At 42.3% G+C, this 25,399-nt stretch overlaps 1 protein-coding gene across 7 annotated transcripts in view; it reads left to right on the top strand.

The window, feature by feature from the left end:
- The window catches only part of ADAM22 (ADAM metallopeptidase domain 22), a 290,157-nt gene that overhangs the window by 257,909 nt on the left and 6,849 nt on the right, over window positions 1-25,399 (top strand). For 3 of the 7 annotated variants that reach the window (XM_073581902.1, XM_073581906.1, XM_073581904.1), the window contains 3 exons: window positions 1,904-2,004; window positions 3,382-3,448; window positions 12,050-12,136. In XM_073581902.1, coding sequence (XP_073438003.1) covers window positions 1,904-2,004; window positions 3,382-3,448; window positions 12,050-12,136 — 255 coding nt within the window. Of the gene's footprint in view, window positions 1-1,903; window positions 2,005-3,381; window positions 3,453-12,049; window positions 12,137-25,399 lie in introns of those variants that run through there. The other 4 variants (XM_073581903.1, XM_073581905.1, XM_073581907.1 and 1 more) reach the window with 2 other exon arrangements.

The following is a 25,399-nucleotide window of genomic DNA, read 5'->3' as shown; positions in this document are numbered from 1 at the left end:
CCATACACATGTGTCCAGGCATAGGTCACCATAAATAAGTCCCCATACACAAGTCTCCATGCACAAGTCGCCATGAATAAGTCCCCATACACAAGTCCCCATAAATAAGGTTCCATGCACAAGTTGCCATAAATAAGTCCCCATACACATGTGTCCAGGCACAGGTCGCCATAAATAAGTCCCCATACATAAGTCCCCCTGCACAAGTCGCCATGAATAAGTCCCCATACACAAGTCCCCATAAATAAGTCCCCATACACATGTGTCCAGGCACAGGTCACCATAAATAAGTCCCCATACACAAGTCTCCATGCACAAGTTGCCATAAATAAGCCCCCATACACAAGTCCCTATGCAGAGGTCACCATAAATAAGTCCCCATACATAAGTCCTCATTCATAACTCCCCATGCCAAGTCCCCATACACAAGTCCCCATGCACAAGTTGTCATAAATAAGCCCCCATACACAAGTCCCTATGCAGAGGTCACCTTAAATAAGTCCCCATACATAAGTCCCCATATATAAATGATATGTCCGGGATTTCCAGCTAAGATGTTTGAGATGAATTTACCATAATGTGTATGGGGGGCTGTGTTCGCACTGCAGCAATCTTTGATAAAACTCAATAATAGCACATTATTTATAATCCTGGACTTTTGAAGGACCTTTTGGTCTCCTCAACCTTAAGCGTCTAGGTGCGAGTGCAAGTCCCACACTTCCTATAGGTATGGCTTTTTTTAAAAATCAATTACGGTAATCATGTTTTTCAAATAATATATACTCGGTTTCCATATGTCTATACCTAAAATAAATTATATTCCCGAGGCACAGATTTTAATTTTTTTTTAACATGCATCTATATGAAAAAAAAAACAAAAAACTAAGTGACATGCTCCCATACCGTACATGCAGTCCCCTGGTTATGAAGTAGGTCATGTCTAAAAGGCACCATATAGGAACACGATATGGAGCCTGGGTGTGCCGCCATAGGGGGTCCGCAGAGGGAATGATTTTCTATCACAGCAGTAGAACAGTCGAAATGATGAAGTCAGTGAATTCCAGTGTCCTATTGAGCGGTTCCTAAATAAGTCCTAGCTCCTTATTAGAGTAAGGCTACGTTGCATTGGGCTCTCATTTTTTTTTTAAATACACCTTTTCCATAGGTGAAATAAAAAAAAAAAAAATGGCCGAAGTTTAGGCAGCTTTAGTTGTCAACTGTAGCAGAAACTTTCTGCCGCTGTTCTTTACTCTCTGGCCCTTTAATTAGGACCCCGTGAAGATGGAGAGGATTCGTAAATGATAGCTCTTTGTTTTTCTGTGCCACGTTTTTGTTACCCTGTCGGTTTGCAGAGAGTCTAACAAATAGGTAAGTTTGTACAATTTTTTTTTTTCTAGTTCTAGTGCCCCAGACCTTTTTCCACGTTTACATGAAATTTTATACTATAAAGCTGTAGGAAAATAAATGTCAGGCTCTGCTTTATTTTTCAGCACAATTGCCAATCTAATGTCTGGTAACGAACTCGGCCCCCTTCAATGAGATATACAGCAGCAACAATGCCAAGCGCCACCCATGGGCAAGAGTGGTGCTGATTCTTGAAAAAAGCAGACATATGATGTGCCTTTTTCAAGATATTAATATATATATATATATATAAAACCAGGGAGCTCTCTTCAAGATGTATTTATGGCAACCAATATAGAGCTATTTCCGCCGCCGCTCTATAGAAGTCCCCGTTCTTGTGATCCACAGATGCCCTTAAGTGAATAGTTGTTTTCCTACCCATGTCTAGAACATCAGGGGTATCTAATATTTTTTCCTTCCATGGTGTTTGTCCAGCACTACAGCCACATCCTCACTTTACCATAGATGAAGGATTCAGTTGCGTCTGTTCTCTTCTTAGGTCTAATGGTCTATCCCATTCGTGGAGTGAAAGGATCCCGGACACTAAACACGTCTCCGATGTTTGTGAAAATGGACGACCAAGGAGTAACTCGTGGCAAGGTAAAGTTTGGATTTTGCTAACACTCCAGATCTCAAGTAGGTTTGCATTCCTTAGGTCCCTCATACACATTCAATTTTGGCGAAGTTGGTGGGATCTGCCGACACACAGCCTAGCCAAGAATTCATGTATATGGGGAAGTCGGGAGCGTTTCACACGGCAAATATTGCGCTCTGCCTTTCCTGCCACCAGGAGTCTGAATTAATTTTTGGGTCTTTGTCATTCAAGAACGTTTTGAGGGTGTGGTGTGGGGGGGAAAGTAATTTCATATTAAGGGGCAGGGTTAATGTCCATAAAAAATTTGTGAGTTTTGTTCCAATTGTCTAGAAATAAAATTGAAAAATAGGTGTTGACCTCGCAACCATCTGTGTGACTCGAATTGCGACATCTTTGAGTCTGATGGGATTATATTAAAAGACAGAAGAATTTTCCAAACGTTCATCCATAGCAGATCTATGGTTAGTTCTCCAAGATGTTTGGAACAACCTCCCTGCCAAGTACCTAGAGGAATTGATGTTGCTTTGAATGCAAAGAGCGGTCACACCAAATATTGATTTGATTTTAGATTTTTCTTTACTTTATTACATTACATCCACTCCCATATCCCCAGTGTATAGTATCCGGCCCCATCCCCCCAGTGTATAACATCTCGCCCCATCCCCCATTGTATAACATCCGACTCCACCACACCGGTGTATAACATCCACCCCCATATTCCCAGTGTATAACATCCACCCCATCCCCTCGGTGTATAACACCTGCCTACCCAGTGTATAACATCCACCTCCATACTCCTGGTGTATAACATCCACCCCCGTCCCCTCGGGGTATAACACCCGCCCACCCGGTGTATAACATCCGGCCCCATCCCCCGGTGCATAACATCCGGCCCCATCCACCCCATTGTATAACATCCAGCACCATCTCCCCGTTGTATAACATCTGGTTCCACCTCCCTGGTGTATAACATCTGGCCCCATCCCCCCAGTGTATACCATCTGGTCCCATTCCCCCATTGTAAGACATCCACCCCCATCCCCCACGGTGTGTAACATCTGGCCTCAACCCACTCATTGTATAACATCCAACACCATCACTCTAGTGTATAAATCTGGCACCCCACTTTTTCTGACAGTGTCAATTTGCTTATATTTTTTAAAGGGGTTATCCGAGACTTTGATATTAATGGCTGATATTAATCAGACTCACTTCAATGGAAACTATACCCGAGAATTGCCACCACCCCCCAGTGTACAGCGCTGTGACGTTCCGGCTCTGTACAGTTTATTCCCTCCTCCAAGGGACCTGCTAACAGCTGATCGTCCATCCATTGGTCTGGTACTCATTACCTATCATAATTGTGTTTTAATATCTTACAGGTAACTTAAGCAGCAGCAGGAAAAAACTAAGAGGAAAGAGATTCAGACCACGATCAAATTCCACTGAGTGAGTACAGCCTGTATTCTTCAGGCCTTGGAGGCTACATACGGCTTTAGATGAATGTCCATCATTGAACAGTATTTTATTTTTATATCTTTTTTATCTAATCTAATTCCTATAGTGGATAGAGTCCTGTTTTTCTGATACAGAGCTCTAGATCCTCTGCATAGATATAGAGATAAATGATAAAATCTTTCTTGCCTATATCCACCACTAGGGGGAGCTTACAGCATACAATTTAGCCTTTAAACTCAATAACTAAACAGTGTGCTGTAAGCTCCCCCTAGTGGTGGCTGAATGCAACCAGAAAGCTTCTATTTAACACTACGTCAATACAACGAATCTGGAGCTCTCTTATCACAGTAACAACAACAAAGATAATTAAAATTAATAATGTTGAAAAACAATATTATGTTAAAAAATTGACATTTTCATTAAGGCTTGGTAGTAATACCCTGTGGCTCTTCAGTCGTTCCAGACCTACAAACCACATAGTATCCTGCAAGTTCTAAATACCTAATTCCAGGGATATATTTGAAAAGGAAAATAATTTGTTTTATTTCTCTCCATGGGTACATTTCATTTGAGAGTCATAATTACGGTGCATGTAATAATGAGACAAGAAAAGTTTATATGTTATTATTAGTACTAATTTACTCGTTAGTCCACATAGTTCACTGCTATGGGTGTAATGTTAAGGCTTTACAGCAAATATCCTCTGAACACTGTTTTTTTAATCTAAATATGATTAAAATTCTGATTTCCTTACATATTAATGCGTGTATATTTTCTAATACAGAGCTACAAATCGCTTGCAGAGTTAAAAGATAAAATTCTTGATACCTGCCACTACCACTAGAGGGAGCATACGAGCTTACTGTATACTGTTATATGTACATAGCTGGAAGTAAGCTCCCCCTAGTGGTGGCTGCAGGCATCAATAAATCTTTTATTTCCTAGGAAGAGGATTTGGAGTGTCATATAAAAAAAAACAGGAGCGATGTCAAGATATATTAAAAAATAATAAGCAGATATGGTAGTACATTGTGTTTAAAAAATTATGTTAGCTTCATTAATAAAGGCAATGCAATAATGCAGCAGGGTCAAGCTGTCAAAAATGATATTGCAAGCGACTTGTTGTAGTCCATCGGCATGCAGAAGATAAGTTGCTGTAAATGGCAGCCTACAGTTTGCTGGAAGTTTTCAAGCGTAACAGCCACAGAATCTGATTTTCATGCTCCTGTTTCTCATACGGAATCCTTCCTGCTTATTTTTCTCTGCAAAAATACTGAATTCTAGATAATCTGGTAGTCTTTTCATTGTTTGGGACATTCCAGGCTACTAAAATAGTAAATTCTAATAGAATATCATTCAGAAAGCTGCACAGTCCATGTATGTAGTGTGACATGAAGTATTGTCTTGTCATATAAGAAGTCACTAGTATCAGAATATTGGGTCACAGTGAATATAATTGAGGTTCAAGCTTTTAAAGAGGACTTTTCACCAGTTTGAGCATGTTAAACTGGCCACATCTAGGAATGGTGACTGCAGAGCTGAGTAAAACATAGTTTTTATTTTTTTAATTTCTCCTCTCTAATGTGGAGATATTAACTTAAGTTAATTAAGTTTAGATTATGTTATGTGCAAGGGTGCGTTACCAGATATTCTTCTCTTAGGGTGATTGAATTTTCTCATGTATGAGGCTGACCAATCATAAGTAGGCAGCAACATACACTGGAAAAAAAGAACACACTCCCACAATAGCTTAAAGCAGACTTTCTTCTGTGTGAGACACATAATGACTTGATCTGTGTGATTACAAACTGCTTTTAGTAGATCAGAGATGATATTGATTGCTAACACTTCTTCAGCATTCATTTAATAGCAGTTAGCGTGGAGGGCAAGGCCAGTTCAACTCTTTACAAACACTTCTGCAGTTGCAGCTTTCCTCTCACAGTACTGTCAGTTCATTTATACTCCCCTACTGTCACACTGACTGCCAGGAGAATAAAAACTGAAGGTGTTAGTAATCTCTGCTCTACTCCCAGCACTTTGTAATCACACACAGCTCTGCTTTGAGACCAGTGAGGAGAGCAGACTGTCTGATATTACCTGTCTCACAGAGGAGAAAGCCTGTTCTAAGCTATTATGGGGTTGTGCTCTTATTTTTACCCTGTATCTTGCTGCCTGCTTATGATTGGTCAAAGTCATACATAGGAAGAAGTACACGCCCACTAGTGAAAAATCTCTGTCAACGCCTGTTATAATCTACACTTTACAAGGTAATATCTCTGTAATAGAGAGGAAAAATAAAAAAATAAAAAAAATAAAAACTATGTTTTATTCAGCTCAAATTTGTAAAAGGTCCTTTTAAAAGAGACTAGCACCTGATTCATTTCCTAATTTATCTCTATAGCTGTCAAAGCTTGATTCTTCTGATGCGGAGCTATTAATTCCCTGGGGGCGTGCTGGAGTCTGATGCTCCTGAATAATGAAGAGTTGTACACCGCTTCATGAATCAAGAGCGTCAGATGAGCGTTATACACCTTTGTGTGAGCTCTCGACAAAAATCTTTCTCTAGCCCCTGCTGGAGTGATATTTGTAGCGTAACGAACGCCACCAGTTCTCATGAGTTTTTACACGCCAAGTCCCAGCCTTGCCGCGCCCATTTTGTTTGAGCTAGGAGAAACTGGGGTGTAAAGAGCAAAAGTCGGTAAATTTTGGCGCAACTCCGAGTTGTGCCTAAAGTTTGCGACTTTTCAAAGCTTCTACGCCAGAATTAAAACATAATATCCTGTCTGTCACCTAAAGGGAGCTTACCACAAACTACTAACCCTCTGTAAGCCCCGTTACCACAGCCATTTTTGACATTTATGATGCAGTGATTATAATTTATGTTTTTATTTATTTTTAGCAAAGGTCGTAACAATAGAAAAAAAACTTAATATGTTGCTGTATTCTGAGAGCCATAAGTAAAATGGCAGACCTGCGGGTCATTGTTAAGTTCCCTGCGAAAAGCTGGAGAAGGGCAACAGGATGTGGAAGGAACCCTTTTGAGGCTAGGAGGAACATGACAGCTGGGAATGAACGTACATTTGATTCCAGCTGTTGCAGCAAAATGTCAGCTGTATGTTACAGCTGCCATCCACGCACTGTTGGTGGAGCAAGATCAGGCTGACGGTGCTAATCCACAGCCAGTGTCGGAAAAGGAATAAAGGATTCTCTTCTGTCTTTCTGCTTGCCAAGGGAATGTGGCGCATCTGATTGATTGATAATTTGGACCAGGGGGCCGACACTATGCACTCTACAGTCATACAGCCAGCGCCATCTTTGGAGGAGTAAAGGGGCACCGAAACTGGCCAGATTCAAGCTGGATGCGGCCAGCGTTAAAGCAGCGCTTACAAGCTCAAAAGCAAAGAGGTTGTAATTGCTGCACTGCTTTACTAGGAGACCGACCAACTCTAATTAATTGCAGCGGCATCCAGTAACTAAGCAACGAGCAGTAAACAATTAAATTTAAAAGTAACCTGCATAGTTGCTTGTTTGTACACTGCTTGCTGGCAGCACGAATTAGTGCTCTCAGGAATAACATTGTCAGCTCCCTATAGTGGTGGCAGCCAGAATAATATGTTTTAAATCTGTGTCTAGTCACTTGATTTGTGGCTCTGTATCAGAAAAATAGGGGCCCCGTCTGTAACGAGATGGTAGGAAGGTGACCGCAGTGAGAAAATGGAAAATCAATTTAAGGCCACATAATAGTGAAATGATAAAAATGGCCTGAAGACGGGTATGTGCTTAAAATACCATTTTTAATTTTACGAACTCTCTTCATCACCTTACATGACCAGGAATGTTCACCTAAACCCCTTCTGTCCAAGCTATTTCCATAACCCCTTCAGCCATGTAGATCATTACTCCCAATATTATATATTGCTATTTATTAGATTGGCAAATAGCAATATTAGTTAGACTGCCTGGCATGTGACACCTAGTCTTGCTGTGATAATCTCTTGCTGATAAAACACAGATTGTATTGAAACTTGAGCAGGCTGCTGTGCAATTGACACATTGCTGGAATCAGGGTCTCTACGCCTACATCACGCTACTTTCAGATTATTCTGGTCAGATATAATGTTATTCCTCATGTACACACACACACACACAGGACAGCGTCTTCTGAAAAGTTACTAAAAAGTGCAGTTACCCTTTAACTCACCCAATCAAAAGAACTAAATCATTATAACAGATGTATAAGTGTATTATCAAGTCATATAATAGTAGAGTATTATTCAAGCATCAGTGGAAATTTGAATTGGAGGGGATTTAGTATATCTATAACAATATAGGCTAGGTCTCACTCAATGCTAATCGTAGATTTGTTTAATTTAATATTGTAAAAAGATTGTAATATGACCCTGAACGGTTAAATAGAAATACAGCGTTGTATTATGGCCAATCCTGGATTTTTGCATATGATAATGGGAATGTTAGCTTCAGAGCTGTTTTGGTTTGGTATATTTGGAGTGTAGAGTATTGCTTAGGAATGGAATGTTGCTCTCTACATTGGAATGCACAGAGTAAAAAAAATGGTATGCAAGAGTCGATTATGAACAGCAAAGTAAAAAAAAACTATATTACTCAGCTTTCACAAAGCTATGAATTGTCATATACTTCATTACCTTATTTCGCTCCCAAACAATATGCTGCATTGATGTTTCAATGCCTATTTCATGATCCTTTAGAAACTGCTTTTAACTGCTGCTCAGCAAGAATCTATGTACTCTATTTACAACCAATCTGTGTTATGGCCTTTCCTTGTCTAAATACGGGAGTGTGGATCAGAGAGGATCAGACAGCAAATGTCACGTACTCTGATTGTAGATAGAGTATGGATTCTTGCTGAGCAGCAGTTGGAAGCAGATTTTTGGGGGATCTTGAACTTCAGTGCATAGGTAAAAAATCAATGCAACATGGAGATTAGGTGTGAAGAAAGCTAAAGAGAGTAATGTAAATAATTACAAAAATGTATAACTTTATAAAAATTGATTAATTATTAACTTGAAAAAAGTTTAATTACTCTTTAAAAGGAAAAGGTTGAGACTATTCCTCGCTTGATGCTGAAAACAGTTATTCTGGGGATTTTCCTATTTTCTTCAAACATTAGAAGTAACCCAAATATCACAAAATAGAATAGTTTGTTTGCACTAAGTGAAAAGTAACAGAAAAAGTTTTAGCGTACTGCATTTTTTTTTTTCTTTCTTTTTAATTACGGTAGTAGAATTTACATCAATGATAAATTTCCTGGCCCTGTAAATTTCAGCATGTCCAAAACCTCTCCCCTAAGACGGGTGTTCCTTATCTCAAGATTTCTTTATTTTTACTGCTAATGTGCAAGTGCCCTACTTAGTGCTTAAGGCTGTGTGCACACACAGCGTTTTTTTAGCGTTTTTTTTTTCCGCGTATTTGCCAATAAATCCGCTATAAAAACACTAAAAATAAGCTTCCCATTCATTTCTATGGATTTTGCACTTTTTGTGCATATTGATGTGTTTTTTTTTACCGCGAAAAAACCACTTCGCTGTAAAAAACGCAGCATGCTCATTAATTTTGCGGATTTTTCCGCATTTCTGGCCATTTCTATGGGTCTGGAACCGCGCTGAAAAAAACGCATAAAAAACCGTGCGGTTTCTGGGAAGGGAGTCCGGTTTTTAAGCAGAAATTTTCTGCTACGTGTGCACATAGCCTAAGACTGAGATATATACACCTGTACATACAGCAGGATCTGCAACCACGCTTGGTCTATCTTGTGTATTTTTGGGGGAGATTTATGAAACTGTTTAAGTATTGCTCATAACAACCAATCAGAGAGCAGCTTGAATTTCTTATAGTGCTCTTGAAAAATGGAAGCTTCTCTGTGATTGGTAGCTATGAACAACAAAGACCATTTTGTTAAACAATTTTCTTACATCTTTGCCTTTGGAATTTTGGTTTTGTTGAACACAGAAGGACTAAACTGTCTAATAGTAAAAAAAAAAAGTGTGGGCCTCTGCTGCTGTCTAATAGTAAAAGTGTGGGTCTCTGCTGCTGTCTAATAGTAAAAGTGTGGGCCTCTGCTGCTGTCTAATAGTAAAAGTGTGGGCCTCTGCTGCTGTCTAATAGTAAAAGTGTGGGTCTCTGCTGCTGTCTAATAGGAAAAGTGTGGGTCTCTGCTGCTGTCTAATAGTAAAAGTGTGGGTCTCTGTTGCTGTCTAATAGTAAAAGTGTGGGCCTCTGCTGCTGTCTAATAGTAAAAGTGTGGGTCTCTGCTGCTGTCTAATAGAAAAAATGTGGGTCTCTGCTGCTGTCTAATAATAAAAGTGTGGGTCTCTGCTGCTGTCTAATAGTAAAAGTGTGGGCCTCTGCTGCTGTCTAATAGTAAAAGTGTGGGTCTCTGCTGCTGTCTAATAGAAAAAGTGTGGGCCTCTGCTGCTGTCTAATAGTAAAAGTGTGGGTCTCTGCTGCTGTCTAATAGAAAAAGTGTGGGTCTCTGCTGCTGTCTAATAGTAAAAGTGTGGGTCTCTGTTGCTATCTAATAGTAAAAGTGTGGGCCTCTGCTGCTGTCTAATAGTAAAAGTGTGGGTCTCTGCTGCTGTCTAATAGTAAAAGTGTGGGTCTCTGCTGCTGTCTAATAGTAAATGTGTGGGTCTCTGCTGCTGTCTAATAATAAAAGTGTGGGTCTCTGCTGCTGTCTAATGGTAAATGTGTGGGTCTCTGCTGCTGTCTAATAGGAAAAGTGTGGGTCTCTGCTGCTAATAGTAAAAGTGTGGGTCTCTGCTGTTGTCTAATAGGAAAAGTGTGGGTCTCTGCTGCTGTCTAATGGTAAAAGTGTGGGTCTCTGCTGCTGTCTAATAGTAAATGTGTGGGTCTCTGCTGCTGTCTAGTAGTAAAAGTGTGGGTCTCTGCTGCTGTCTAATAGAATAAGTGTGGGTCTCTGCTGCTGTCTAATAGGAAAAGTGTGGGTCTCTGCTGCTGTCTAATAGTAAATGTGTGGGTCTCTGCTGCTGTCTAATAGGAAAAGTGTGGGTCTCTGCTGCTGTCTAATAGGAAAAGTGTGGGTCTCTGCTGTTGTCTAATAGGAAAAGTGTGGGTCTCTGCTGCTGTCTAATGGTAAAAGTGTGGGTCTCTGCTGCTGTCTAATAGTAAATGTGTGGGTCTCTGCTGCTGTCTAGTAGGAAAAGTGTGGGTCTCTGCTGCTGTCAAATAGAATAAGTGTGGGTCTCTGCTGCTGTCTAATAGTAAAAGTGTGGATCTCTTCTGCTGTCTAATAGTAAGTGTGGGTCTCTGCTGCTGTCTAATAGGAAAAGTGGGACTATGCTGTTTAACAATAAAAGTGTAGGCCTCTGTTGCAGTACCCATAGCAACCAATCAGAGAACAGCTTTCATTTTTTCAGAGCAGATTAAGAAATGAAAGGAGAGCTCTGATTGGTTGCTATGGACAACAAAGGCAGTCTCGATAAAAGAGTTCTACCATTTTGTGCCTCATCAAATTGCCTTTATCGCCCACAGCAACCAGTCATACCTCAGCGTTTGTTACTCTGACCTGCTAAAATTAAAGTTTTGTTGTGATTGGTTGCTACTAGTGGTTAGAGATGAGCGAATATGTTCGGGAATCGGTCGCCAAATCCGAATTTGCCGTATTCCTGCTATATTGGTTCTCAGTTTGTACTGAATTTATGTTTGACGCTCGTTTCCGAACATAGTCGCTCACCTCTGCTCCCATTGACTCCAATGGCATTTGGCTTTGTTCAGCAGATATTGGAAATGCGATATTCTCCGACGATTGTAATCCGAACTGAATATTTTAAAGTTCGCTCAGCTCTGCTAGTGATGAGCGCGCACGCTCGGGTGCTACTAGAGGGTCTTCGGCGTGCTCGAATACTATGTTCCAGTCCCCGCGGCTGCATGTCTGTTTGACAGCTGCAACATATGCAGGGATGTACTGCGTGTTGGGAAATCGCTACGTGCGATGTGACTGTCGAACAGCCAAGAGCCGGGCAGCCGCGGGCACTCGGACATAGTATTCGAGCACGCCGAAGTCACTCTTTTAGCACTCGAGCATGCTCAGATCACACCTTATCCCAGCACGCTGCTCATCACTAGTTGCTACCAGCAACAATGAGTTTCCTTTCAGTTGTAATAAATGAGGCCTGTTGTGTTTTTCTTTTTCCGTCAAGATTATAGGAGGATGAAAGTTTTTTGTTTTTTTTTTCCAACAAACAGCGCCTATCTTGTCCATGGCTGTCCGGTACGGCAGATTTTGATTTTTATGGGAATAAGCTGTAACACCAGTCACAGCCATTATACAGGAGTGGCGCTGTTTTTTTTTGTTTTTTTTTTAAGAAAAATAGACCAAAAATCTATGAACTCTCCTCTGTGTAATGAAGGACATATACAATAAATGTGGCCGCGCTTTCTTATTCTATAGGATTTCCCCTCGCACGCCTGCTTACCCCTCTCCTCCTTTTTGTTCCCATTCTCACTTTTCTTTCTGTGATCGTGTTGTATTTTTTTCCAGACTGTATATTCTGCTTTCTCTGTTCTCCTGTTCCTCCTGTCACTTTTCTGCAGGTATTTTAACCCCTGGTACAAAAAGCAACATTATGTAGCTATATGGGTAGAAGATGTGAATAAAAACACAGAAGGACCGTATATTAGGTATTACGGAACGCTTTGTGACCTGCAGAGCGATGTTGCGGTATATCGCTATATATACATACCTACATACAGCATGCATATACGGCTGTACCGTACATGTATGCGCTTGTTTGATTATGTATATATCTGGTAGTGTGAGTGGATATACCTTATTGTCTTAAAGGAGAAAACAATCCCCTTAAATGAAAAATGTATATGGTACAAAGAGCTGTGGGCATTTATTAAAAGGATGTGTCCATCCAAACACCCATATGTAAGAATAACAGGGTTGTATGAGACCATAAAAAATGGTTGCTCTTGCCGCTCCGCTGTTTTCAAATGAAAGGGACTGCGGTGCAGTACCCACCGCAACCTGGGGATAAGAGTGGCGCTATTTCTGTAATAAGGCAGAATTTTTTTTTTTTTTTTTTTTTTTAAATCCTTAATTTCAAGAATAACAAAAGAAGGAATCTGAAAATAGAGATCTTGCTGATAGTCCAATAGTACACCACCATCATATTCTGTCCCTAAAGTGGTACAGAGTGTCAGACACGAACGTGGTTGTTAAGTTTAAAAAGTTTAGGCCGGGATCACACTTGCGATTTAAACGGCCGAGTCTTGCATGGTAATACACGGCGCTGCCGCCGAGACTCAGGAGCGGGGCGTGCAGCTCCATGTATTGCTATGCAGCTGCACGCCCCGCTCCTGAGTCCCGGCGGCAGCGCCGTGTATTACCATGCAAGACTCGGCCGTTTAAATCACAAGTGTGATCCCGGCCTTACTTTTAAATTCTGCTCTAGGTGAATTCTAAGTTATTAGTGGGGAATAACATAATCAGGACCCTTATCCAAAAGATAAAAGAGCAGCTACAAAAAGCGTCTCTTGCTTTGGAGGACCCAACGTGTCCGTCAGTCGCACAGATTGCCGCTCGACTTGCTTGTTACCGATTTCTCCCACAGACTACAGCTGATACTGGGGTCCCACAAGTGGGACTGTAACCAGCTTATTGCTGAGGACCCTTCTCCAAAAAAAGGATTGTCCAAAATAGAGAACTTATTTTTTTTTAAAGAGTAACCTAACTAAAGAATGGCGGATAACTTACTGATCATGGTGAGTTCAACCACTGAGACCCTCAGTGATCCCAAGAGTGGGATTCTGGAATGCAGGAACCGGGCTTTGCAGACCCCAGCCTTGAAGGGAGCAAAGGATCACATGCTTGATCTCAGCTACATTCATCTATGCAACTACTAGAAATAGCTGGCAGTCCCTTAAGCAATGAATAGAGCATGCAGACCTCCTCACATTTAAGATGGGGCTTTGTAGAGCCCAGATCCTGGATTCCAGAATCTCATCCTTAGTATCACTGGGGGTCTCAGTGGTTAAACCCCCTGCAATCAGCGTATTATCCCCTATCCAATGGATAGATTATAACTTATAATATGGTCATGGCACCCAATACCAGAAGAAAAAATGTTCCTTTCATTCATCAAAAAAACGAAACAATTGATAGAACTAATTCCCGTCATTGTTTTTGTTTGTCACATTAGACAACTGCATAAATTGCTCAAATGCTCAATATTGGTAAAATTATCTATGTGGAGATGTGTTCCTACAAAATTGGTTATCCCACAAAACAAAATGTATCTTCTATCTGTAGGATCGGTGATAAATGTATAATTACTGGGATCTCCAGTACTGGGACCTCCACTGATCGCTAGAATGGAAATCCAAAACTCTTCGTTCCAGAGGAATTTGAAAAGAGAGGTGATCACGGAGTTGTTGTTCAATTTCATCAAGAATTAAATTGAATAAAGCAAATGTGAACGGCGCCTGAGAGAAAATCTATGTGGAGCTAGTTTTTGGATGGACATCATCTTTAATGTATTCCGCAAGCTACTTGGTGGACAACAACACCTTTCCTGCGTGCCAACCTAGTTTGGGATTACCAAAAGTACTTCGCTAGTCAGGTGGTCAATGGTACATCAGACAAGGAAGGAAAAAAAATCATCGCCACCACCAAATATAACTAGTAACCAAAAACAAGCCTAACTTTAAACTATTCCGATCCACATAGGATCCTCGTGGAAACCCACATCTCGAATAGATTTTTTCGTTTGGGGATGTATTTTTCTTTCAGTAGATGACAAATCATTTGGAAAAGGAACCTTGAGGGAAGTGCATCAAAAATGGTCAGAAGGAAAAAACAAATGGAGAAATGGCCCCTAGCAATTAATCATATTCCAGCTCTGATTTTCCTTATGCCTTTGGAATTACAAAGCGGCATCCTGAGTAATTGCTGTAGGCCACTTGTCCGCTTCTCCTCGGCACTAGTTTTGATAAATATCCCTCATACATGTTCTTGCTTCTTGTGGGTTTGGCTTTGTATTATAGATATAGTGCTCTTATCTATGTTGTGTCACTGAAGCTATTGATAAAGGGTGTAGTGCATGCCACCCCTTCACCATTAATAGCTCTCAGAAGTCGAATATTATCCATGAGGCCGCAGACATCTCACATTAAAAGCATGTTCTTCCTGGAGAAGCCATCATACAACTCACTGCAATGTCTAAGTCACTGGTTCAGTAGCATGGCATGAGATATCTAGTAGGAGGTCCAGAAATCCTAGCTGTAAGTTTATACAACTTGTACTCAGCTTCGTTGATCTTCAACCTGTGGCTCTCCCACCGCTGTGAAACTGTCAGGGCATGGTGGAGAGTGTCAGGTTGGAGACCACCAATCTACACCGTGTGCAGAATTATTAGGCAAGTTGTATTTGAGAGGATTCTTTTTATTATTGAACAGCAACTATGTTCTCAATCAACCCAAAAGACTCATAGATATCAAAGCTTAATATTTTTGAAAGTTGGAGTCGGTTTTTTTAGATTTGGCTATCTTAGGAGGATATCTGTTTGTGCAGGTAACTATTACAGTGCAGAATTATTAGGCAACTTAAAAACCAAATATATACCCATACACCCATTTTCACCAGGTAAACCAATAGAGCAACACAAAATTTAGAAATAAACATTTCTGACATTCCAAAACAAAACAAAAACAATCAGTGACCAATATAGCCACCTTTCTTTACGATGACACTCACCTTCCTTCCATCCATAGATTCTGTCAGTTGCTTGATCTGTTTACGATCAACATTGCGTGCCGCAGCCACCACAGCCTCCCAGACACTGTTCCGGGAGGTGTACTGTTTTCACTCCCTGTAGATCTCACATTTTATGAGGGACCACAGGTTATCTATGGGGTTCAGATCAGGTGAACAAGGGGGCCATGTCATTATTTTTTCTTCTTTTAGACCTTTACTGGCCAGCCACGCTGTGGAGTATTTGGATGCATGTGATGGAGCATTGTCCTGCATGAAAATCATGTTTTTCTTGAACGATACCAACTTCTTCCTGTACCACTGCTTGAAGAAGGTGTCTTCCAGAACCTGGCAGCAGGTCTGGTAGTTGAGCTTCACTCCATCCTCAAGCCGAAAAGGTCCCACAAGTTCATCTTTGATGATACCAGTCCATACCAGTACCCCACCTCCACCTTGCTGACGTCGGAGTCGGAGTGGAGCCCTCTGCCCTTTACTGATCCAGCCTCGGGCCCATCCATCTGGCCCATGAAGAGTCGCTCTCATTTCATCAGTCCATAAAACCTTAGAAAAATCAGACTTAAGATATTTCTTGGCCTAGTCTTGATGTTTTATCTTATGTTTCTTGTTGAAAGGTGGTCGTTTTCCAGCCTTCCTTACCTTGGCCATGTCCCTGAGTATGGCACACCTTGTGCTTTTTGATACTCCAGTAACGTTGCAGCTCTGAAATATGGCAAAACTGGTGGCAAATGGCATCTTGGCAGCTTCACGCTTGATTTTCCTCAATTCATGGGCCGTTATTTTGCGCCTTTTTTTTTTTATCAACACGCTTCTTGCGACCCTGTTGGGTATTTGCCATAAAACGCTTGATTGCTCGGTGATCACGCTTCAAAGGTTTGGCAATTTCAAGACTGCTGCATCCCTCTGCAAGACATCTCACAATTTTTGACTTTTCAAAGTCCGTCAAATCTTTCTTCGGACCCATTTTGCCAAACGAAAGGAAGTTGCCTAATAATTAAGCATAATTAAGGGTGTTGATGTCATTAGACCACACCCCTCCTCATCACCTGATTTACATAATTGGCAGTTGGCTTTCAAGCCTATACAGCTTGGAGTAGGACAACATGTATAAAAATGATGATGTGATCAAAATACTCATTTGCCTAATAATTCTGCACACAGTGTACTTGGTTGTAGAAGTAGTAAGTCTTCTTCATTTCCAAAGGTTATATGCAGGATCTGATGTTCCTCAAATTCTAAATAAATTGTGTCATGGGCATTAGATAATTATCTACAGCGACAAAATGCTCTTCAAGATCATGAAATTGGCTTTGAGAACTTTTTGGTGCTAGTTTCCGTTGAACTAGTACTGTAGATCAGCCTCAAAATGTTCTCGGAGTGTTGGATGAACGACCGGTTGTCGATAAACTGCTTGTTTGTAATTTGCCAGACTTCTCTCCAATCTTTATATCCATCTTTAGGCCCCTATACACAGAGGAAAGTCACCCAAAGGGCTCATACTCACTTGCGACAGACTCTCATGATTCTCGTGCGAGTCTCTCGCATGAAAGTCCCGCACTGCCGACGGCACTCAGACCGGAGCGTGCGGCTACAGGTATTTCTATGCAGCCACACGCTCCGGTCCGAGTGCCGGTGGCAGTGCCAGGTTTTCATGTGAGAGACTCGCACAAGAATCGTGCGAGTCTCACGCAAGTGAGTATGAGCCCAAAATGTGGATTTCAGCAGACCTGGCTGGCCATCTAATGTGTATGGGAAACCTCCTGACTCTCCTCCAACAGGTGATATCATGGGGAGAGGGGCTTGTTTGGAATTTTCTCCTGAGAGATAAGCCCCCTCCATTGGTGTCTCTAAGCTGCCTACTCAACTCTCCCTATTGATAACACATGAATGCCCATATGGGCCGAGTATACATCTTTACAGGGGAGAGGTAGACAGCTGTGAGCAGAATGAGCGAACAAACAGCTGTCTAAGGTGCATGCGCACCCTAAACCCCATCCAGAGCAATATTTACCATACTTATTTGTTAAATCAAAATAAGACGAAGGTGTAATAGGTGAGATGTCCATTCCATCCATATTTAGAACATCAGTAAAGAGGACCAGTCACACCTACATTCTGCATAAAATAACAATTTTGGAGCATTTTTTTTGCATTGTGTTGTGCCGTTGCTCTTATTCCCCCTGTAAAAATAAGACTAAATTGACAACCGACTAAGCAGGGGAAGGGTGATGCCCAGTTGTCAAAAAATGTATGTTCCGGAGGAATAACAGAGGAATGGCCCAATGCATAGATTAAAAAGGAAAAAAAAGAGATTGTTATACGTTTAAAGTCGGTGTATGCGTTAGGATTTTTTTGCCCCACAGTGTACACAACAATATTAGAAGTTGTGTATCTAATCTGCATATTGTAGGTAATTTTCCTTCTATCTGCCGGTGTCTGTAAAGTTTCTTTGCATGCTGAGTTGATAAGAATCTTCCTGATGTGATGTCAGATTCTTGCGGTGTGCCTTAGGCCAATCAGATCTGTCCCCAACTTCCATCCTCATGCTATTTTATTAAAAACTGCAGCTGCGTCCCCCTCCTCCCTCTCTTCTATTGACTGATTTACACCAGAGAGAATTTTTGGTGACTAACGGGAGTTACTAAACTTTTTACAATGAGGGACTGCCGGGAGAAAGAAAAAATATCTCTATTTGCTGTTCTTGGATCACAAACAACGTTGGCTGCATCCATGAATTGCATTAGTAATTCATGGATTAAATGAAGAACATGATTTCCATATGTGAATTAGTAAGATTGGGTTTACACCTCTTTGCTCTACTTAATATTTTTGGGCTGGTTATTTAAAAAGAAAAACCTAATTGAAACTGAGTTTGCATCAGGTCATCAAAATAAATAACTTGAAGCTACTGGGTATCAATGCAAAATTTGAAACAGCAATCTCCCTCCTTCCACATGCAATTTATGCTGTATATATATACAGGGGTTGGACAAAATAATGGAAACTGTTATGAGTTCATTTTCCCCTTCACCATTGAGGTCTGATGAACTCCCTCTTCTGGTGAAGGAAGGTAGTGAGGCTGATTACCAAGCACCTGAGCTGGGAGAGGATGACTGGGCGATGGGGATCTCTGACTGGATATAAGGCAGCCGACGCCCTTCTGCCTCGCTGGTGATTTCTCTGTGGAATTCTAGGAGACCAGTCTGATTCCTGCTCCTCAAAAGCTAAGTTTTCTGCTTTGCCTTTTTGCATTTGTGTTTTGGTTTTAGTTTGCCTTGCTTTTCTGGATTCTGCCATTCCCTGCTGGGGTGAGCTGAATTCCTTTTTGCCTTTTTGCTCTGTCTTCAGAAAATACCTGAGTACTGACATAGTCTTTTTGAAGCCTAGCGTCTTCAGGGCCTTTTTCCCTGTCAGTCTGTTGGCTCTTATTTTGATAGGGTTTTTCGCGGATTGCAGACAGCAGCTTTCCTATCCTGTCCTATCTAGTTAGCTTGGGCCCCATCATTTGCTCAGTCTATCTTTCTATCTGTGTTAGTGTTTTTTCTTCTTGCTTCACCGTCATTATATGTTGGGGGCTGCCTATTGCTTTGGGGTCTGCTCTGGGGCAGTTTAGATTTCCCTTTCTGTCTTTAGGCTATTTAGCTCTCCAGCTCTGATCGAGGGGTCTAGGGCACCGTAGGAACCCCCCATGGCTACTGCTAGTTGTTGTTGATAGGGTCAGGGGTCTGCAATCCGATAGCTGCCAACTTCTCTGGTTTTCTGGACTTAGCTAGCATTTCTGTTTTTGCCTCCTACGGTGACTCATTCATAACAGAATCACCAGCCATACCGCAGATCCTAGGGTACTCAATAGCAGGAAAGAATTTAAAAAAAAAAAAAAGTGTGTATATTTTTTCCTCTATATCTCTGAGGCCGTAGGGGGGAATTTTTTTTTTCTCTCTCAATGAAGATAAAGCAATTGTCTGATCGTGTGGAGCAGCTCGCTGCGGAAGTGCGGGGAATTTCCGCCTACCTTGCTCATTCACATGCTGCTGAACCAAAGATCCCTACTCCTGATGTGTTTTTTGGGGATCGGTCTAAATTTTTGAATTTCAAAAATAATTGTAAATTATTTTTTGCCTTGAAGCCTAACTCGTCAGGGAGCTCCGTGCAGCAGGTTAAAATTGTCATCTCTTTGCTGCGTGGCGATCCCCAGGATTGGGCGTTTTCTTTGAAACCTGATGATCCTAGTCTGACTAAGGTGAGCGCGTTTTTTCAAGCCTTGGGGTTGTTGTATGACGAACCTAATGCTATTGATCAGGCTGAAAAGACCCTGTTGGCATTGAGCCAGGGTCGAGATTCTGCAGAATTGTACTGTCAAAAATTCCGAAAGTGGGCGGTCCTTACTGCCTAGAATGATAATGCCTTGGCAGCTCTCTTTCGGAAGGGTTTGTCAGAAGCCGTAAAAGATACTATGGTGGGATTTCCTGTTCCCTCTGGTCTGGACGATTCTATGTCATTAGCCATTCAGGTTGATCGGCGTTTACGTGAACGCAGGACTGCACGAGAGGTGTTGCCACCTGTTGAACAAATGTCTGAACCTATGCAATGTGATAGAGTTTTGTCCAGGGAGCAACATCAGGAATTCAGAAAGCGTAATAAGCTGTGTTTTTTTTGTGGAGATGCCTCGCATATTATTTCTGTCTGTCCTAAACGAGAGAAACGTTTTGCACACACGTTTTCTGTGGGTGGTGTTCAACCTAAGTTTCTTCTGGAAATTACTCTGATCTGCTCCCTGTCCACATTTTCCGCCAAGGCTTTTGTGGATTCGGGAGCAGCCCTGAACCTAATGGACTTGGATTTTGCTAAACGTTGTGGATTTCCTATGACACCTCTGCGGACGCCTATCCCTTTGAGGGAGATTGATGCTACTCCTTTGGCGAAAAATAAACCTCAGTTTTGGACCCAGGTGGTAATGCGGGTCGCCCCAAACCATTAAGAAAATTGCAGATTTTTGGTGTTGCATAATTTGCATGATACCATTGTTCTGGGGTTTCCCTGGTTGCAAATTCATAATCCAGTTTTGGACTGGAAATCTGTGTCTGTGATGAGTTGGGGTTGTCGGTGTGCCCTTAGTGAGGCTCCGGTTTTTTCCACCTCTCCTCAGTCGCATGATGTTCCTGACTATTTGGCGGACTTTTATGATGTATTTAGTGAGAATGAGTCTGTGTCTTTGCCTCCTCATAGGAGTTATGACTGTGCAATTGAACTGAGCCCGGGGTGTAAATTTCCCAAGGGTCGGCTCTTCAATTTATCTGTACCCGAGCACGAGGCTATGCGATCCTATATTAAGGAGGCGTTGGAGAAGGGTCATATTAGACCATCCTCTTCACCATTAGGTGCTGGTTTTTTTTTCGTGGCCAAAAAGGATGGTTCATTAAGGCCTTGTATTGACTATCGTGCCCTCAACAAAATTACTATTAAATATCAGTATCCGTTACCCCTGATTTCGGATCTGTTCTCCAGAGTTAAAGGTGCTTGCTGGTTTACCAAGCTTGACCTCTGGGGGGCATATAATCTTATCCGCATTAAGCATGGGGATGAATGGAAGACAGCGTTTAATACTCCGGAGGGACATTTTGAGTACCTGGTGATGCCTTTTGGGCTCACTAATGCCCCTTCTGTCTTCCAGTGCTTCATGAACGACATTTTCCGAGACTTTGTGGATAAATTTTTGATTATCTATCTGAATGATATTTTGATCTTCTCCAAGGATTGGGATTCTCATGTGGAACATGTTCGGACGGTGTTCCGGATCTTGAGGGAGAATTCCCTGTATGGCAAAGGATCGAAATGCCTTTTTGGGGTACAGAGGATTTCATTTTTGGGATTTATTTTGTCTCCGTCAACTATTGAAATGGATCCGGCCAAGGTACAGGCCATTTATGATTGGGTTCAGCCCACTTCTTTGAAGGCCCTTCAGAAGTTCTTGGGCTTTGCTAATTTTTATCAGAAATTTATAGCAAAATTTTCTAGTATTGCCAAGCCATTGACTGATCTGACTAAGAAGGGTGCTGATGTGTTGAATTGGTCTCGGAGGCTGTTTCTTTCTATCAGGAGCTGAAGCGAAGATTCACTTCTGCCCCGGTTTTGCGGCAACCTGATGTCTCACTCCCGTTCCAGGTAGAGGTGGACGCTTCTGAGATTGGTGCAGGAGCTGTTTTGTCCCAAAAGGATCCTGTAACATCTAAAATGAATCCCTGTGCTTTCTTTTCCCGAAAGTTCTCCCCATCTGAACGTAACTATGATGTGGGGAATCGGGAACTGTTGGCCATGAAATGGGCATTTGAGGAGTGGAGACATTGGTTGGAGGGAGCTAAACATCAAGTCGTGGTCCTTACTGACCACAAGAATTTGATTTACCTGGAGTCGACCAAACACTTGAACCCTAGACAGGCTAGATGGGCCTTGTTTTTTACACGTTTTGATTTTGTGGTCTCTTTTCTTCCTGGCACTAAGAATGTCAAGGCTGACGCTCTTTCTAGGAGCTTCTTTGCTGATTCTCCTGTGGTGACCAAGCCTGCTACCATCTTAGGCGAAGGGGTAGTTCTTTCTGCCATCTCGCCCGATTTGAGACGTGCTCTGGAAGAGTTCCAGGAGGACAAACCTGAGCGTTGTCCCAGTGGAAAGTTGTATGTTCCTGACCAGTGGAAGAAGAGAGTGATGTCTGAAGTTCATTGCTCTGCATTGGCTGGTCATCCAGGTATTTTTGGTACTGGAGATCTGGTGAGTCGGTCTTTTTGGTGGCCCGCCTTGTCTCGTGATGTCAGGAATTTTGTGCAGTCCTGTGGGACTTGCTCCCGGTCTAAACCTTGTTCTCGCTCTAGTGGGTTGTTGATGCCTTTGCCGGTCCCCAGGAGGCGATGGACCCATATTTCAATGGATTTCATCTCTGATATGCCTGTCTCTCAGAGAATGACTGTTATTTGGGTGATTTGTGATAGGTTCTCTAAGATGGTTCATCTTGTACCACTCCCTAAGTTGCCATCTTCTTCTGAGTTGGTGCCCCTGTTTTTGCAACAGGTGGTTCACTTGCACGGGATTCCTGAGAACATTGTATCTGACAGAGGAGTTCAGTTTGTGTCTAGATTTTGGAGGACGTTCTGTTCCAAGCTGGGAATTCAGTTGTCCTTCTCCTCTGCCAATGGGCAGACGGAGAGAACAAACCAGACCTTGGAGTCGTATTTGAGATGTTTTGTTTCCGCTGATCAGGATGATTGGATTTCATTTTTGCCCTTGGCCGAATTTGCTTTAAATAATAGAGCTAGTTCTGCCACTTTGATGTCACCTTTTTTTTGTAACTTTGGGTTTCATCCTCGATTTTCTTCAGGGCAGGTGGAGCCTTCTGCCTGCCCAGGTGTTGACACTGGTGGAGAGAATGCACCAGATCTGGGACCAAGTGGTGGATAAGTTATCTCTCTCCCAGGAAAAGGCCCAGCGGTTTTCCAACTGACATAGGACCGTTGGTCCCCAGTTTAAGGTGGGTGATATGGTTTGGTTATCATCAAAAAATATCGCTATGAAGGTAGCTTCTCCTAAGTTTAAGCCTAGATGTATTGGGCCTTACAAGATTTTGAAGATCATTAATCCGGTCTCTTTTCGGTTGGCTCTTCCTGTCACATTTAAAATCCATAATGTGTTTCATAAGTCCTTGTTGAAGAGGTTTGTTGAACCAGTAGTTCCTGGGGTGGCACCTCCGGAACCTGTATTGGTTGAAGGTAACATGGAATATGAGGTAGAGAAGATACTGGATTCCCGTCTGGCTAGACGGAGACTCCAGTATTTGGTTAAGTGGAAGGGTTATGGTCAGGAGGATAATTCTTGGGTCTCTGCCTCTGATATTCATGCCAAAAGATTGGTGCGTGCCTTTCATCGGGCTCACCCTGATCGCCCTGGTGGCGTGGATGAGGGTTCGGTGACCCCTCCTCAAGGGGGAGGTACTGTTATGAGTTCATTTTCCCCTTCACCATTGAGGTCTGATGAACTCCCTCTTCTGGTGAAGGAAGGTAGTGAGGCTGATTACCAAGCACCTGAGCTGGGAGAGGATGACTGGGCGACGGGGATCTCTGACTGGATATAAGGCAGCCGACGCCCTTCTGCCTCGCTGGTGATTTCTCTGTGGAATTCTAGGAGACCAGTCTGATTCCTGCTCCTCAAAAGCTAAGTTTTCTGCTTTGCCTTTTTGCATTTGTGTTTTGGTTTTAGTTTGCCTTGCTTTTCTGGATTCTGCCATTCCCTGCTGGGGTGAGCTGAATTCCTTTTTGCCTTTTTGCTCTGTCTTCAGAAAATACCTGAGTACTGACATAGTCTTTTTGAAGCCTAGCGTCTTCAGGGCCTTTTTCCCTGTCAGTCTGTTGGCTCTTATTTTGATAGGGTTTTTCGCGGATTGCAGACAGCAGCTTTCCTATCCTGTCCTATCTAGTTAGCTTGGGCCCCATCATTTGCTCAGTCTATCTTTCTATCTGTGTTAGTGTTTTTTCTTCTTGCTTCACCGTCATTATATGTTGGGGGCTGCCTATTGCTTTGGGGTCTGCTCTGGGGCAGTTTAGATTTCCCTTTCTGTCTTTAGGCTATTTAGCTCTCCGGCTGTGATCGAGGGGTCTAGGGCACCGTAGGAACCCCCCACGGCTACTGCTAGTTGATGTTGATAGGTTCAGGGGTCTGCAATCCGAAAGCTGCCAACTTCTCTGGTTTTCTGGACTTAGCTAGCATTTCTGTTTTTGCCTCCTATGGTGACTCATTCATAACAGGAAACACCTGGAAACATCAACAAAAGTTAGTTTAATATAGTGTAGGTCCACCTATTGTGGCGATTACAGCCTCAATTCTCCGAGGTATGGATTCATACAAGGTGTGAATTGTTTACAAAGAAATTGTAGCCCATTCTTCAGTTAAAACACCCTCCAGTTCTTTGAGCGACGATGGCGGCGGAAATCAACGTCTAACTTGAATCTCTAAAATCGCTGATGGCGTTCCCCTCTGGGAACAGTGCTTGAACCATAGGATGCACTTGATCGCCCAAAATGCCTAAATAATCGCGGCTGTTAATTCTTCCATGAAGGGATATCATTGGCCCGGCGGATCTCCACGAAATAGCACCCCAGATCATCACAGAACCTCCGCCATGTTTTACGGTTGGGAGAAGGCAGTCTGGATGGAATGATTCTTTCGGCTGTCTCCAAACGTACACTCGGCCGGAGGTCGGAAATAGGGTAAACGATGATTTGTCTGAGAATATCACATGTTTCCACTGCTCGAGGGACCAATTCTGAGGTTTCTACACCACTCTAAACGCTTGGAAACATTTGTCATTGAGAGCAGCGGTTTTCGAATTGCAGCTCTTCCGTGGAATCCAGATATGTGCAGCTCCCAACTAACAGTTTTCATGGAAACTGGGTTCTGTAGGTGTTCATTGAGCTCAGCAGTGATTTTCGGAGCCGTGGTCTTGCGATCCTCTCTCACAATTCGCTTTAGAGTCCAACGGTCTCTCTCAGTCAACTTCGACTTTCGGCCGGACCTGTGCTTTGCTGCGGACGTTTTTCCTTCTCTTTCAAAAGCAGTCATTACTTTGGAGACAGTACCTCTTGACACGCCAAGCATTCGGGCACTTTCTGTTACACTAACGCCTGCCATACGAGCACCAACAATTTGGCCTCTTTGAAAATCCGAGAGGTCTGCCATTGGTATCAGGTTCTCATCAATGTTCTTACAATTCTGCAAAACAAACAGTTAATTTACATACACATATCACATAACACAAGTAATCAACTACAAAACATTACCATATGTCACGGTTTGCATGTTTATAACATGTTCGAAGATTATGATGCCGAAACGTTAGGTGTTTCCATTATTTTCTCCAACCCCTGTATATTGTACATTCAGCCAACACTATACAGTCCTCCTTGGGCTATGTACGCATTTGCACTGGGGCTTTCTTTCTGGGCTAATATTGCACTCCACACAATGGACAACTTCTTTAAGAATCACCTGCTTTGGACGGTAGAATTGCAGAGATGTTACACAGCATGCAGGTTTGTACCACGCTGTTCATACTTGGCCGCATAGCGTATTCCAGCTAAGACTGCTTTCAATGCACATTGGTTTTCTACACCAAATTAATTTTTTTG

This window comes from Dendrobates tinctorius, unplaced genomic scaffold, assembly GCF_039654945.1.
Source record: "Dendrobates tinctorius isolate UK_male_01 unplaced genomic scaffold, ASM3965494v1 ptg000070l, whole genome shotgun sequence".
NCBI classification, from domain to species: domain Eukaryota; kingdom Metazoa; phylum Chordata; class Amphibia; order Anura; family Dendrobatidae; genus Dendrobates; species Dendrobates tinctorius.
Note: the sequence above shows the minus strand (reverse complement) of the source record. Positions and strands in the feature narration are given on the sequence as shown.